A 14,675-nucleotide genomic window follows, 5' to 3' on the forward strand; every position below is an offset into this window, starting at 1 on the left:
TATTATGGAAAGAGCGCCTCACTTGAAGTTTCCACTGTAAACCTGCTTTTGATTAGGTGGGCTTCTACACAACACGGAAACTAAAAGGCAGATCCCACAGGGCCATTAAACAACAGACACGAGTGACGGCATCTTGAGGTTTGTCATTTATTTCAGTTTGAAACAATTCAAACGTTAATTGACCATAACTCTAGCAAATGCATCTCGATATTAAGGCAGATATCGATTTAACATATTACTTTATATGATTTAAACAGATGCACAGCAAAAGCAATGGGGGAGCGGGGGGAGAGAGAAAGGGTGTAGCAGGGCGAAGAGTTCAACATCATTTTTTATCGAGAAAACAGAAACAAACAGCAAAAACACATTAAGTTCATAATATACTGAAGATGGGAAAGAACACAGCTATGTTAAGTATGAAATACCTTCAATAAACCTGGACGACACTAAATGAATCCTTCAAAATAAATGCGAAAACAAGATTACAGGTCAAAGTTTAGTATTAAAAAACAATGTATGAGCTCAAGTGCATAAAAAGCTACATTTTATTGCAAGAGCTCGTGGTACTGTAAACTTTACACTTGTAGCTCTAGAAGTTACCGTCCAGATCACGCATGCAAAGACAGAGATGGGTTCGGTTACTGGAAATCCTGCAAGACAAAGTTGATCACTTTTCTTGCACATTTTCACGCCAAAAGAAATAAACACAGGAAATCAATTAGTTTGAAGGCATCTAAACAGTCTGAAGCAGAGAATCGACATAATAGACAAACAGACAACACACGAGTGAACAGAAAAGATGATGTCAGTAACTGGGTGACGGTTGGGGTGTCATTGGAAAAGGTTCGATTTTGGAGAATTCACAGTGTTCTCGTGTGCACTGAAATGAAAACCTGCATTAGCCTGGATGTTTCCCACCCTAATCCTCAATCCAAGTGCTATAGTATGTGTTTAATAAAGCTTCCTAATATATGTATGGCAGAAGATTTTGTACTTTGCAGCTACATAGAAGGTGAGATTTGTGAAGAGATGAAGGAGACTTCAATTAATTTATTCGATTAAAATCTGACAGGCTGTCTATTCTAACCACAAAATCGGTCCACGCTGAAAGAACTGTGTAACCTGAAGTCTTAATGTACAGCTGAGCCACCAAGATAAATTCAAACCATACATACTCGGATGACAGACTCATACTCCACGTGGTTAATTTAAAACACCCACCTCAAACACGAGGCTCTTTTTCTGCGTGATTCTTTTAAACAGGAAGTAGTGATATATAAGTGATGGAAAAGGAAGTGTGCAAACAGCAGTGTCTGTTTCGACCGACTGACGTACTCCCGACAAATAAAAAGGCGCTCATCCACTTCCACCTCTCGCTCGCTCTCCGTTTCCCGTCACTAGTCAGTCCTCTCACGTCTGTGCTTTTTCGTTTTCAGGGTATGGAACAGTATCCTCCGCACACCCCAGGCCTGGCATGCTCCTGGTCTCCCAACCGAACTTTCTGACCCTGGTTTTCGCTTTCCCAGAGCCCCGGAGTCTGGAGGATCTTTTCTACCAACTCCTCAAAGGCACACTGGACACCATCTTTGGTCTTTGCACTGGCCTCTGTGTAAGGGAAGAATTTAAGAGATCAGTAAATAAGTAAGTGTGAGCATTTTCCAGCATGCTACCAAAACAAAACATATCAGTCAGCTGACAAACATGACTAATAAAGTATAAAATGACTTCACAAAAGCAGAAGTCATCCATCAGGATGAAGACATCCTTGCTGCAGATGAAAGCTTCAGATTCTTCTTGCCCTGCCCTTTTCAAAACCCCTTAATTTGGCCGTTCTAAAATGGAAACTCTGCACAAACCTTAACCTAATTTACCAGAGAGGGCCAGATTGGAGAGGAGAATCAGGAACACGTGCGGACATGGATTTGATAAATGAAAGCTGGCTAGATTTTAATCATAATGCAGCTCCTCTGAGTGGCCGCGTCTTTCAACAGCAGAGACTCAGAAATGCGCGAGCAGTATAAACAGCACAGCTCATCTCATCTGAACTACACGCATGACTAACTCAATGATGTCTTGGCTTGTTCCAGCTGTGCACTAACAGTCCTGACTTTTAAGCAGCACTACGGTAAATTCTAATAGCTTTAAGTTACATTTTATGGCTCTCTTACTTTAAACGAGCATGACCGGCCACGCCTGACGTTACTCGAACACAGAAACTCACCGATAAAAAGCATCGAGTGTTTCCGAGCAAACTTCAGCCCCTCGTTTCTGTCCACTTCGCGGTCGTCCTGAATATTTAAAAAAAATAAAAACTTGTCATTTGTCCGAATGGTGAGGGAGAATTGTGTACACATCATAAAAGTACAACACAAGACAAGCAACGCTCATTAAAATGCACTATTCTAAGGAGCTCGGAAAGAAAAGCGTCTGGACTTCTTTAAGTTTCCTTGAAGACGTTTCACCTCTCATCCGAGAGGCTTCTTCAGTTCTAAGGGGTAATTGGTGGAGAGTCCCAGATTTTAAGCCCTATGGGAGTGTCTCGAAGAGGGTCATGGACCCCCTAGTGCTCCTCTGCCTAATCACACAACCCAAGATGTGAAAATGGGTATGGGTCACAATCAGCCAAGGTTTCAGGTGAACCCACTGTGAAACCTAGCCTCACCCCATCATGTGACTTAAGCTGGGCATACACTGTGCGATTTTTTCAATCGCACGATTCAGCTCCTGCTCAAACTGTACGATTGACTCGCAGGGGTTAGAAGTTCGTAGGTCACGATGCAGGGTCTCACACTATACGACCCGATGCTCTGATGCGACCCGAGTGCTCACACTGTGTGTCCATAAAATGAAGGTTATAACAGAAATTCTGTCGCTCGCTTTCACTCACACAGACACGCACACCACCGCCATCAACTTTGCTAAATTGCTAATGAAAAACATTGATCAGGCAGCTGTGATTGAGCAGCAATGTCCATCCAACTATTTTCACGGTTTTTGTGGTCGTGATAATTTTGTGAGGCCACATCGAGAAGGCTCGGATGAGCTTTCCAAAGTTCTACAAGTTGTGCCTCGATCGCTTGTGTCCAGATCACTCGCTGTACTGCCGTGCTGCGCCGTCTTTTTCGCTGACATTTGTGTTTGCGCGTGCGCAGTGTGAGAAACTGCGGTGACACCCTCACGACGGTCGCGAGCGATTGATGATCGGGAGCTGGTCATGAGGTGTTAATCGCTTCTCGTTACCCCACGTATACTACACGATGCACAACGCACGGTGAAGGCCAAAATTGGGCCGATCGCCAAAACGGTCGCACGACTCAAAAATCGGCTCAAAATGGGCCAAAAATCGCACAGTGTGAGCCCGGCATTAGGATAAGTCCACACTAGCCCGGATAGATTTGAAAACGGCATCTTCATCTGAAAACACTCCGCGTCCACACTAGCGTTTTCAGTCGTTTTCACAGAGTTGTGCGTCCACATTGAAACGGCCGAAAACACTTACGTTCCAGTACTGCGCATGCATGAAGCGCAAGAAGATTTGGCCTGCCTCACTTCTGTCTGCCGTTCATTTACTTTCCGGCTCTTTGAAACGTGGTGGCAAAATGTTGAGGAAAAGCACCGAGTTTTTTAAATGGACTAACAATGAGGTGGAGTTGTTGCTGCGAGCAACACAAAAGTACAAAGTTGCAAAAGCGAGTGAGAATTAAAGAATTTGAAGAAAAGCTATCTGGAGCATGTACAAACTGATATTACTCTTTAATAGGGCTGTCAAAATTGAGAGCAAACAAAACAACTGCTGTATAATGCCCTCCGCTATCTTGGGTGAAGTGGTCACATGACTGCATCATATGACTAACATGCGTCATCGTTTTCAAAAGTCTGCGTTTTCGCTGTCCACACGGATCCGCGAAAGCTCTGTTTTGAAATGTATGCGTTTTTGAGAGCGTTTTCAAAACGCTGCGTTTTCCATCAGCGAAAACGTGAGGGGGCGTTAAGGCGTCTGGGAAGGGATCTCCAAACTGGATTATAGATGGCAGACAGTTGGTGCCGTAAGCCACCACCCTTTGTTCAAAGATGGTCGTTCACAGTGGACATAAATGGCTTCTTTCACACTTTCAAACAATATGTCTTCTCTGTCCAATATGTGAACATTGGCATCCTCGAAAGAGTGACATTTGTCCTTTAAATGGAGATGGACAGCTGAGTCTTGTCCCATCGAGGTGGCTCTTCTATGTTGTGCCATCGTTCATGAAGTGGCTGTTTGGTTTCTCCAATGTAAAGGTTTGAGCATTCCTCGCTGTTCTGTACAGCATATATTACGTTGTTAAGTATGTGTTTGGGAGTTTTGTCTTTGAGATAAACCAGTTTTTGTCTGAGTGTGTGGCTGGGTCTGAAGAACACTGGGATGTCGTGCGAAATCTCCACCATCTGCTCTTAGAACTGAAAAAGGTTTTCAGACAAGAGGTAAAACGTCTTCGAGGAAACTTTAAAAAGTCCAGACGCTTTTCTTTCCAAGCTCCTTAGACTATGATGACCTGGATGACTGAGAACCTTCACAGACAAAATGCACTATTAAACAATATAGGATGAACTGGATTCATAAAACCAGAGCGCAAGCTAAAAGGATTTGTAAGAGTGACTCACTTTATCAATTTTGTTCCCAACCAGCATTTTCACTATGTCGTTGCGTGTTGTGTAGGTCTCCAGTTCGTTCAGCCAGTTTTCGAGCTTCGTAAACGTGTCACGCTTTGTGACATCATACACTGAAAAAAGGAAGACGAGTGACGAGTAAGAAGGAGCTGGGGAAAATCATTACATTACTATAACAGCACTGCCAGAATTGCAACTGCCAGTATCGGTCTGTTTTGATCTTGATTTATGTTGCAGTACAGGTAATTACCAAGTATGACTCCCTGTGCGCCGCGGTAATAGCTGGGTGTCAGAGTGCGAAACCGTTCCTGTCCAGCTGTGTCCTACGAAAATAAAAGCGGCAAAAGATTTCTGATACCAAACTTTTAAGGCCAGCGGCACAGCAGCCAATTCCCAGCATCCGACCTCACAGACCATGTGTTTCTGATAAGTTCCACTCGGACAGTCACAATGTGAGCTTGCTGTTGCCTCAGGAACAATTCATCTTTTTTTTTTTCTATCATGTTTGACTGGAAAACAACACTATTAATATAAAGTGATGGACCACAATAAAACTGCCTATTACTCTTTAAATCCCCGATCTGCTGTCATACCACCTTTGACCCCGTGTGTGTCTTCTAGTGGTGGAGGTTGACAACAGAGCCTTTAGGTCACAGTGATTGCAGGACAGGGTCCATATGGATTCTGGCAGATGCTCAATCTGATTGGGATGTGAATAGTTTGGAGACCAAGTCTCAGAGGTGGTTCTGATCTTTTTTTTTTTGTCTTTTTTCCCTTTTGTGGCATGGCCTGATGTGTTGCTGCCATTGGGAGAAAGAGTTGGAGTCATACAGGGAATGGGACAATGGTACCCTAGGTGTTTTGTGTTACAGTAACATCTATGTGAATGCCCGGGACAACGCTTTCCAAGAACACTGCATTATTTTTAACAACAGATGCAATATAAACCTTACTTTTCCCCTCATCACATAAAAACAGAGGCCATTAGGTTTTTCCAATTTTTATAAACCTCCCACACATGTTCTTATTGAGACCAGATAAAATAATAATATCAATAATAATAACTTTTTAGAAAGAAATTTCAAGCACTCTCTGTATGGGGCTTAGGTTATGGATTCATTGTGCATAGCATGGTTTTACTGGATACTGGGAATACCACCTACGTCCTTCAATTTTGGCTGTACCATGTCACCATCTTGTGGAGAAACGTTTTACTTCATCGTGTTTTTTTCCCTCCCCCAAACATGAAATGTAGACAACAAGAATAAAAACTTCTGTCTTACCCATATGGCGAGCTTAGCTTTATTTCCATCGATTGCAAGTGTTTTTACTTTGAAGTCCACACCTGATCATTTATAAGAGACAAAAAAGAAAAAATCTTTAAGTTATATGTTTAAAATCAATAGTAGTTTTCATATATGTGTGTGCGTGTGTGCATGTGTAAAACCTATTGTGGCAGACTGCTCTGGATCGAAAGTATCCTCTGTGAACCTCAGGAGCAGACTGTAATAAAGATAAAATGGAAATGAGCAGTTCATCCAGTACAACAGGCGATTGTGAGCTAGCTGTAGCTTTGAACAGGTTTCCCCCGAGCAGGGCCACAGGATCGCAATAAATTTATGGTCTTGACAACAGCGCTTGACACCTTTCAGCTAAAAGAAAAAATTGGAAAGCTTTAAAACTGCAGGAGTAAATGCCTTTAGACACGGGGCAAGGTGCAAAAAACAAAAAATTTTAACCTGCAACACAAAATTCCAAATTAAGTACCGTTGCATGTTTTGAAGTAAGACGTACTCCAAATGCAGCGGTCTGATTGATATGATTTTTTTTATTTGCAGCAAAAAAAATTAATCCTATCAAATCAAATGTACAGTGTGAGCATCCGCATTAAGAATATGTGCAGCTCACGAAACATTCAAACAAACGTCCGTGTGTAAAGGAAGGCCCTTAAGATTAGCATTACTACGGGGTTGTTAGCAGCAAATACTTGAAGCAAACGGTTAGAAAAAGACCAAAAACACTTAAGTGGTTTCCATGTTAACTGGTGAGATTTGATTAGATTTTTCAGTCTCTGTGTTCAAGAATTTGCATTCAGAGTCGCCATTTTCAACAGGTCAACTTATCTGATCAAAGTGATACGAGGTGATTTACAAAGAGGGAGCAGGGAATCAGTCAGGATGGAAATAGCGCAAACATTTTTAAGTTGAGTTTTAAATAAGTTGTAAATAAGTGCTGTAAATTTCAGGCAGTAATCTGAGATCAAAATACGATCTGTGCCAACATGAGACCTATATAATATAATATAATCTAAAGCAGGGGTCATCACCTTTCTGATGACGAGTGCCATCTAAATTTTCCTCAGAAGTCAATGTGCCATATGATTGCATTAGCGATAAATTTAATAACGCTCTATATTAACAATTACACACTATATAGAACCACTTTATAGAATTATATTTGTTCGCAGATGTTGGCAGCTATCAGCGAATAGTTATCAGCTATTTTGAAACAAAAAAAGACACTTTTTATCCATAACAAGACACAAGTCTCCGAGTGTCCAATATTCAGACGGCTACCTGAGGACACTCTTCATGTGAGAGAAATTCTGCTCACACAGATCTGTAGAGCCAAGTACTGTCAATAAGGCCTCTGCAATGTTCTGAAGACAGTTAAACTTGTCATGTAGTGATGTCCAGCAGGTGATAATGCAAGCTGCATGAACACGCACAGCTGTGGATTCCAGCTGCTTCAATGTTGCATTAACTGGCATTAACTCAGCCAGCTAATGCGAGACAAACCCAGCTGCTCATTAAAGCTTTCTGGTTTGATCAGAAAAGAAAACATTGGTCCAAACGCCTGAAAGTCCCAAAAATGCATTGTGTCTCGAGTCTACGAATGTATCCGTGTATCTCCGCGCTGCTGATGCTGCGCTGAGCGGAAAACTCCATTTATTTTTTAATGCACCTTCTCAGATTAATTCACTGCGTGTCGTGCCCAGGGCTGGACTGGGACAAAAAAATCGGCTCGGGCATTTTGACTAGAGTCCGGCCCACCAGGTATTACAGGAAAAGCCATAAAGCCTTTGAATGAAAACAGATGCTGTTGTGACAGTGATGTACAGTCTTGTTGGTATATGTATGATTTCTATACATTTTACATCAGATAAGAACTTTGGTTGTAAGATTCAGATAATTATTTATTAAAAGCTAGACATTTTAAATGAGAATAAGAAAGAAAAGTATTTCTTTGTGCCCCCCTTTCCCTGTTAATGCCCTGCCTGGCCCCCTGGCAAAACTTTGCTAGACCCGCCCCTGCAGTTACCAGCTGTCAGCTACGTAAAAAAGGATCCTGGTGTCATTTGTCTCTCAGAAACAGTTCATAAATTCCCTTCAACTCATTCATGTCACCTAAAGGGTAAACCTGTTTCTCCATCACCTGTTCAGCTCTGATGATTTAGTAAGGACATCTCCTGGTTTCATCTTCAATTCAATTCAATTCAATTCAATTTTATTTATATAGCGCCAAATCACAACAAAAGTCACCTCAAGGTGCTTCATAGATACAGAGAAAAACCCAACAATCATATGACCCCCTATGAGCAAGCACTTTGGCAACAGTGGGAAGGAAAAACTCCCTTTTAACAGGAAGAAACCTCCGGCAGAACCAGGCTCAGGGAGGGGCGGCCATCTGCTGCGACCGGTTGGGGTGAGAGAAGGAGGAGGAGGAATCTTCATGCTTCCCTCTCACCAGATAACCAAACCGACATCATGACCAGCAGCTTTTACAGCTGTGGCTCCAGCAAACATCAGCTGATACTAGAAATTAATATTAAATAAATTCTAACAACAGCTGATCAAGCTTAAGCGTGCTGCTGTTGTTTAGCGCCACATCTGCCGGTTTCCTCTTTCTGGCGTAAAGAAACAAGAGAGAAAAGCCGATCAGCTGATCATTGATCAGTTGCATGATTGAAGTAGCAACAGAAGAGAGAGGGGGGGTGAGAGAAGAAGATGCAGCTGTGCAGCAAAGACACAGAGTAACTCCAGCTTTGTGTCTTTTTCCATTCTAGCTAAAGTCCGGGACAAACTGTGTTCCTTTTCAGCTCAATAAGAAACACATAATATATTCTCTGAATACGGGACGGTTGGCAGCTCTACTAACCTTATGAATAAAATAAAGTTCACTATCAGTAACATCATAGCACCCACCCAGCTGTATAGAAACTCTGTCATGTTTGCTAGTACGCAGTACGAGTTATTTTAACTGACTGTAAAAAGTCAGCACAACGAAAATAAACTCCACCTAAACTTGGTTTATATCTGACCCAGACAGACTGCAGGTCATAACTTCTCACCTGAAGTTCAGTTCACCTGACACCTGACCGGAGGCCGCCTCGGGTTTCTCCTCCTCCTGCCTCCCCTTTCCCTCATCCACCTGCTGGCCTCCACCACTTGCTAATGTTACTGAATCTGTGGAAGCTCCGCCATAGCCACCACCAAACAACTGAGTTATTTTTACACACCGGCCAGCATCTGGCCAGTCCACCACCTCTCATTGCTTATACCGTTACAAATAAAGAAATAAATAAAAATCATCAGCCCATAAAAACGAAAAATCACCATCGGCCCACCGAGCAAATGCCCGATGGCCAGTCCAGCTATGGTCGTGCCATCAGTTAACCCTTCGCGTGCCCAGGGTTGCCGACCCCTGATCCAAAGGTAACATTACAAAAACAAAAATAAAAACATGGATTTTAACAGCAACTTAACTGACTTAAAATTGTTAGAAAATGATTTAAAGGACAAGTGTGCACATGCCAAAAGATTATAAAGGCACCAGAATTTTAACTTCTTTTTTCCCCCCAAACATGAGTACTTTGTACTTCATGATCTAATTGACAGACAAGCCTCTCACTCTGCCAGGGGTGCAGTGGTAGGTTAAGGCCTCCTGCAGTTTCTCGTTGTGTTTTGAAGAGAAGCTTCTGTGCAAGTGTAATGGTATTTTAGTGCACACTGGCCTACGCATGTTTACCTGACAGACATAACACCTTTTGTGTCCAGAGTATCATCAACCCTGCGTCATTCACAGCCTGTTCAAACAACCGTTTACTAATTAAACTTGTGCACTTTCCTCATCTCTCCTGTTAGTCTGCAGCTCTGTCTTGTTCACACTGTCAGCTGATTAACACCTGCTGCTCATTGAGCCAATGTTAACTAGCAATCATTGCATTTTAGCACTGGCAGCTTCCTACTTAATAGGAGGTAACAGTCTGGCATTACTTTGTGCATAATAAGGTTAAGGCACTTCATTTTTACTTTTGCATTATTTATTTCCAGGAGACAATAAAAAAGGGCTGTATATTTAAGGAAGTAACCCGAGAATAGCACCTTTAGTTAATGATTACCCTAACTCTAGAAGTAGAAGGAGTATAAAATATGATAATCTGGCACATAGTGTGCCTGCTAGCTGTGGCTTCTTATTATATCATCCTGTGATAATGATCATGTAAATCTTTTACATGATATAAGAACATCAACACCATTTCTCTGCCATGTGTTTACGTCTCCTAGTGCACGCCAAGATATGTATGAGAGCAAGGGCTGCATGTCAGCCTCTGAACCTTAAATTATTATTATTTTTTTAAAAACAGTGCTTAGCAAATATTCAAGAAAACGACTTTTCTTAAGGTGGAAACAATAAACTTGTTATAAATAAACTTGTACCACAGTACAATCAGGGCCATATTCTACAAATATGGTGTCATCCTGTTATCTAGATTGACTCAAACATAGGTGATAGGGATTAGCATGGTCACACAAAGCTGACTATCAACTCACTAAGTTCACATGAAAGGCATGGTACTGACCTATCGCAAAGGGGCGTTTCACGGATCATACGACTCTTCTTCCACAGAAAATTATCTCAAAGCGTCAGCTACTCCAGTAATGTTATCAAACGGTGATAAAAACCTCTAAAGATCATAAAAATATACTAGTAAAATGCAGCACTGTTGCAAAAAGAAGAAGAATGTCCCATAAAATTATTTAGTGTTATCATCATCAGGGCTCGCAAAATTTCAAAGTCCCTGGTAGCCCTTTGGGCAGGAAATTTAAGTAGCCCGAATAAAAAAGAGCAATTTTTTGATTGATGTTTTGTTTCTGTTACAATATTATACATTAAAGTATAATATTGTAACGGAAACAAAACAATCAAAAAATTGTTGAAACACAAATTACAACACTGTATAAAAATTACAATTATCAACTCAAATACTTGGTTCTAATTGAACAGAAATTTCTATGAACTTGTAAGAACTGTGTAGGACATGAATCAGTCTGTGTCAGATCCTGAATTTGAAATTTCCACTGAAGTCACGGGTAAGAGGCAAGTGGAACCAAGATCTAGGCCATTTGCTTTTTGAAGTTTGCAAAGACTGCTACATTTTGCCAGTGGTAGTTCACTCTTTGCTACATAGTACGCTGGTCTAAACTGATTTTTCAGGTTTATTTTTAGTATGTTATTTGCAATTGGTGTTTGTTCCGGGAAAGATATTGCAGACTGAGCAATAATGCATTTCTCATGGGTTCTAATGGGGGCCTTTCTTAAAATTACTGGTCCCAGTAACAAAGGCGCTTGTCGACTCAGAAATCGAGGGAAAACCAACAACACACCCGGCAGAACATTATGTTATTTACACGGGTGCACATAAGTGGTCCGCAGGTGCGCATTCGCTGTCAAAATAAAAGACGCGCACCAGATAAGAAGTTGCAACGCGCGTTTGCATCCATATAAAAGGCTGTTTTTGTCTGCTAGAGTGGGATTTTCACGGCACATTCTGCACCAAATCTCTGTGCGTTCATCATTTGTTTGAAGCCAGCTCACCTCCTGCAACCACTTTTCCGAGAATACGCGCTTCTTTTGTGGTTCAGACTCCTTCTGACATTTCTTTGGAGGTGGAGGAAAACCAAAGTAATTGCTTAAAGGAGCTTCTTCGACATCTTTAAGAGTTCTAAACAAATGTCTGTCCTCCTCCAGAAAATCTTATGTACGCAAACACGCGTTGCAACTTCTTATCTTGTGTGCGTTTTTTTTTTTTTTTTGACAGCGAATGCGCACCTGCGGACCACTTATGTGCACCCCTGGTTATTTAGCTCGTCATATTGCAGCCACAGGAATTCTTTTGTCCATGAAACCATAAAGCTGCACTTTCTTTTTGCCTTATAGTCTGATTTGTCATAACTTTTCGTTTTGTGGTAAGCTTTTCTTTGGCTGTCACTTCTTCACCCTGACCTGTCTTATTTGGCTCAGCAGAACTAAAATATATATCCTGCTGCTTTTACACACGCACTCACATAACACTCAGCGATTCTCTGCGATCAACCTCTCACATGTTTAAGCTGCGGGAGATTTCACTTGTCATGTTTGCATAGTAAGCTAACGATTGATAAGACGATGTCAGAGGAATTGGTGCGCAAATTATCATCACTCACCAATCAGTGCTGTCGCTCTCTATACACAGTTCACGCGATTGCAAAGTGAAAGCAAAAAACAAGCGCAAATTCAAACGCGATTTCAATATGTCACATATTGACAGTGGCTCACCGATGCCAATGACATAATTACCCAGCTACATTTCCGAAAGAATGCAAAAGCATTGACATATATTTTTCCTTCCTACGATAGGCCGACGAGCAGGGCAGAGATAGATTTTGATAGCCCGACTGGAAAAATCGCTAGCCCCAGGACGTCGGGCTAGCGATTTTGTGAGCCCTGATCATCATCATCATCATCATCATCGTTTATTTATATAGCACTTTAAAAACACACCTGGTAGACCAAAGTGTTGTACAATACAAATATAGATATAGTAATAAAATAACAGAAACCAGACATAGCAATCAAATTAATAAAAATGTCAGTTACCCACAGAGTTAAAAGCCAGGGAATAAAAATAGGTTTTTAATAAGGACTTAAAAACTGGCACTGATGTAGCCTGTCTAATATGGAGAGGAAGGTTACTCCAAAGCATCGGCGCTACAACAGCGAACGCTTGGTCTCCTCTAAGTTTCAGCCGTGACTTTGGGACCGAAAGCAACAACTGCTCAGCTGACCGAAGGGAACGAATGGGGACATGGGGTTTCAACAAGTCAGACAAATAAACAGGTGCCAGACCATTTAGAGATTTAAAAACCAATAAAAGGCTTTACTCTCGTTTGAGAGTAAAAACGGGGTGCGTTTGCTGCAGAGTCGGTGTCTTGCTATTGTTTATAAAACAATAAAGCTGTTGTAAAATTGTTTGCTGCTAACAGGAGAAAAAACATTAAGGAATAAAGTCGCATTTAAAAATCTATATTATTTAATATTTATTTATTATTTACTCCTACTGTTCGGGCAGAGAGGTTGGTGGGTCCTTTGGGAATGGTGACGCTATTTTCTGGAGAATTGATTATTCAGCAAATGGTTAAAAAGCCTGACCCAAGACACCCAAGTCATCTCTGGTAGAAAACATTTTTTTTGTTTTAATATGTGACCATATTGTGCAGCTCCTGAAGAGCTACAAAGGCAAACACTGCCCAGCCCTAGTTTTGTGCTTACATTTGCTACTGCTTATCAGTGACAGCGGTTCGTTGGAAAAAGATGGCCTTCCATTTACTTTACAACCATCAATAAAACGTTCAGAATTTCTTTGGAATCTATGTCGTCAGAGATTTCATTGTTGCCCACCCCTACTGCTAGCTGCAAGCTAATGACACAGTGGATGCATTTTCCAAGAAGTTTAATTGTTTTGCTTGAGTTTTTTTTTTTTTTTTTATCAAATCATGGATCTATAAATGATGTGCTGTTGAACTTATTTGGATACATCTGAATACATTAAATACTCTGACATGTTTTTAGAAGCAAATTCATAATCATAAGATTATAATTCTGGGCAATTTAGAGTTTATACTGACCAGCAGGTGCTGGCTAAACTGGGGCTATGTGCAGTGCTGTGGTGCTGTTTACAGTAATGGGTGCTGGACTGGTGCAGGGCTGACTGTGCTAGGTTAGCTCCCGAGTAAAAGCACAGATATCATCAGAGAGAAACACGTAATTGAACTGTGAGTTCATGAGAGTGTTGAAAGTATGGCCTCCTGGTGAAAATCTTTTAAAACCTTACTTGTGTGCATAGTCAGGTGATTTAAAAAAAATCTGATTTAACTTAATATTATGTACATGAATTGTTTGTTTTTTTTAAATTGAAATTAATTGAAATAACACTCAAAAAATGGAGTGCTCATTTGCATTTCAATGCAGCTGCTGTATAATAGGGTTTGGTTCTCAAAGGAGGTATCACTTTGGATTTGAGCTGATCAACACTTGCAAATTCCGCATTTATACTGGCTAGACGCTGGAAGCAGACAAGGCTCCTGTAACGTGGGCCTTTGTAGAATACAGTTGGTTAAATTCACAAAGGGAAAAAAAACTAAACAAAAAAGTCCAAACCTGCAATAGGACAGGTCAGCTGATCCCAGGCTGTACACAAAGAGAGCCTTCTGAAGCTCGGAGTAGACATTATTATGTAAGATATTTGTAGTTTTCCCCTAACCTGCCAAATCACACTGCAACCCCCGAGCATATGTCTTTTTTAAACTTCAAATCTACTTCTAAAATGTTCTGAAATGTGTCTAATCTGTTACCAGGAACATCTGAAGTTTGTGAAGACAGGCTGAAATGTTGGCATCAACAGACACCACGAAAACCAGTTAAGCTGGAACACTGGGCAGCGAGAAAGAAACTTACACAACAATGTCAACATTCACAACAGGCTAGCTGCTAAGCTCGCTAAAACACAGACAAACCTGGACTTTCCGACGCCACTTTCACCAATTATCAACAGCTTCAGAGTCGTCAACACATCGTCGTCCATATTTGTCTTGGAGTTAGTTTACCTTTGACTCTGAATTAACTAAAAAACGCTTTTACAGATATATTTTTTAATGTGTTTTAGGACAGCAGGCGGCTATCACTTCCGATGAGAGCCTACTGCTCAC

At 41.2% G+C, this 14,675-nt stretch overlaps 1 protein-coding gene across 1 annotated transcript; it reads right to left on the reverse strand.

Moving 5' to 3' along the window:
• Window positions 1-130: 130 nt before the first annotated feature.
• Window positions 131-14,675, reverse strand: rab18b (RAB18B, member RAS oncogene family). The gene is made up of 7 exons (XM_006786948.2): window positions 14,484-14,675; window positions 6,095-6,150; window positions 5,931-5,992; window positions 4,898-4,970; window positions 4,642-4,760; window positions 2,222-2,288; window positions 131-1,605 (listed from the first exon to the last, which is right to left on the reverse strand). The coding sequence occupies exons 1-7, from the start codon at window positions 14,549-14,551 to the stop codon at window positions 1,433-1,435; spliced, it is 618 nt and encodes a 205-aa protein (XP_006787011.1). The 5' UTR covers window positions 14,552-14,675; the 3' UTR covers window positions 131-1,432.

Source organism: Neolamprologus brichardi, chromosome 18 (genome assembly GCF_056152115.1).
Source record: "Neolamprologus brichardi isolate AB-2024 chromosome 18, ASM5615211v1, whole genome shotgun sequence".
NCBI classification, from domain to species: domain Eukaryota; kingdom Metazoa; phylum Chordata; class Actinopteri; order Cichliformes; family Cichlidae; genus Neolamprologus; species Neolamprologus brichardi.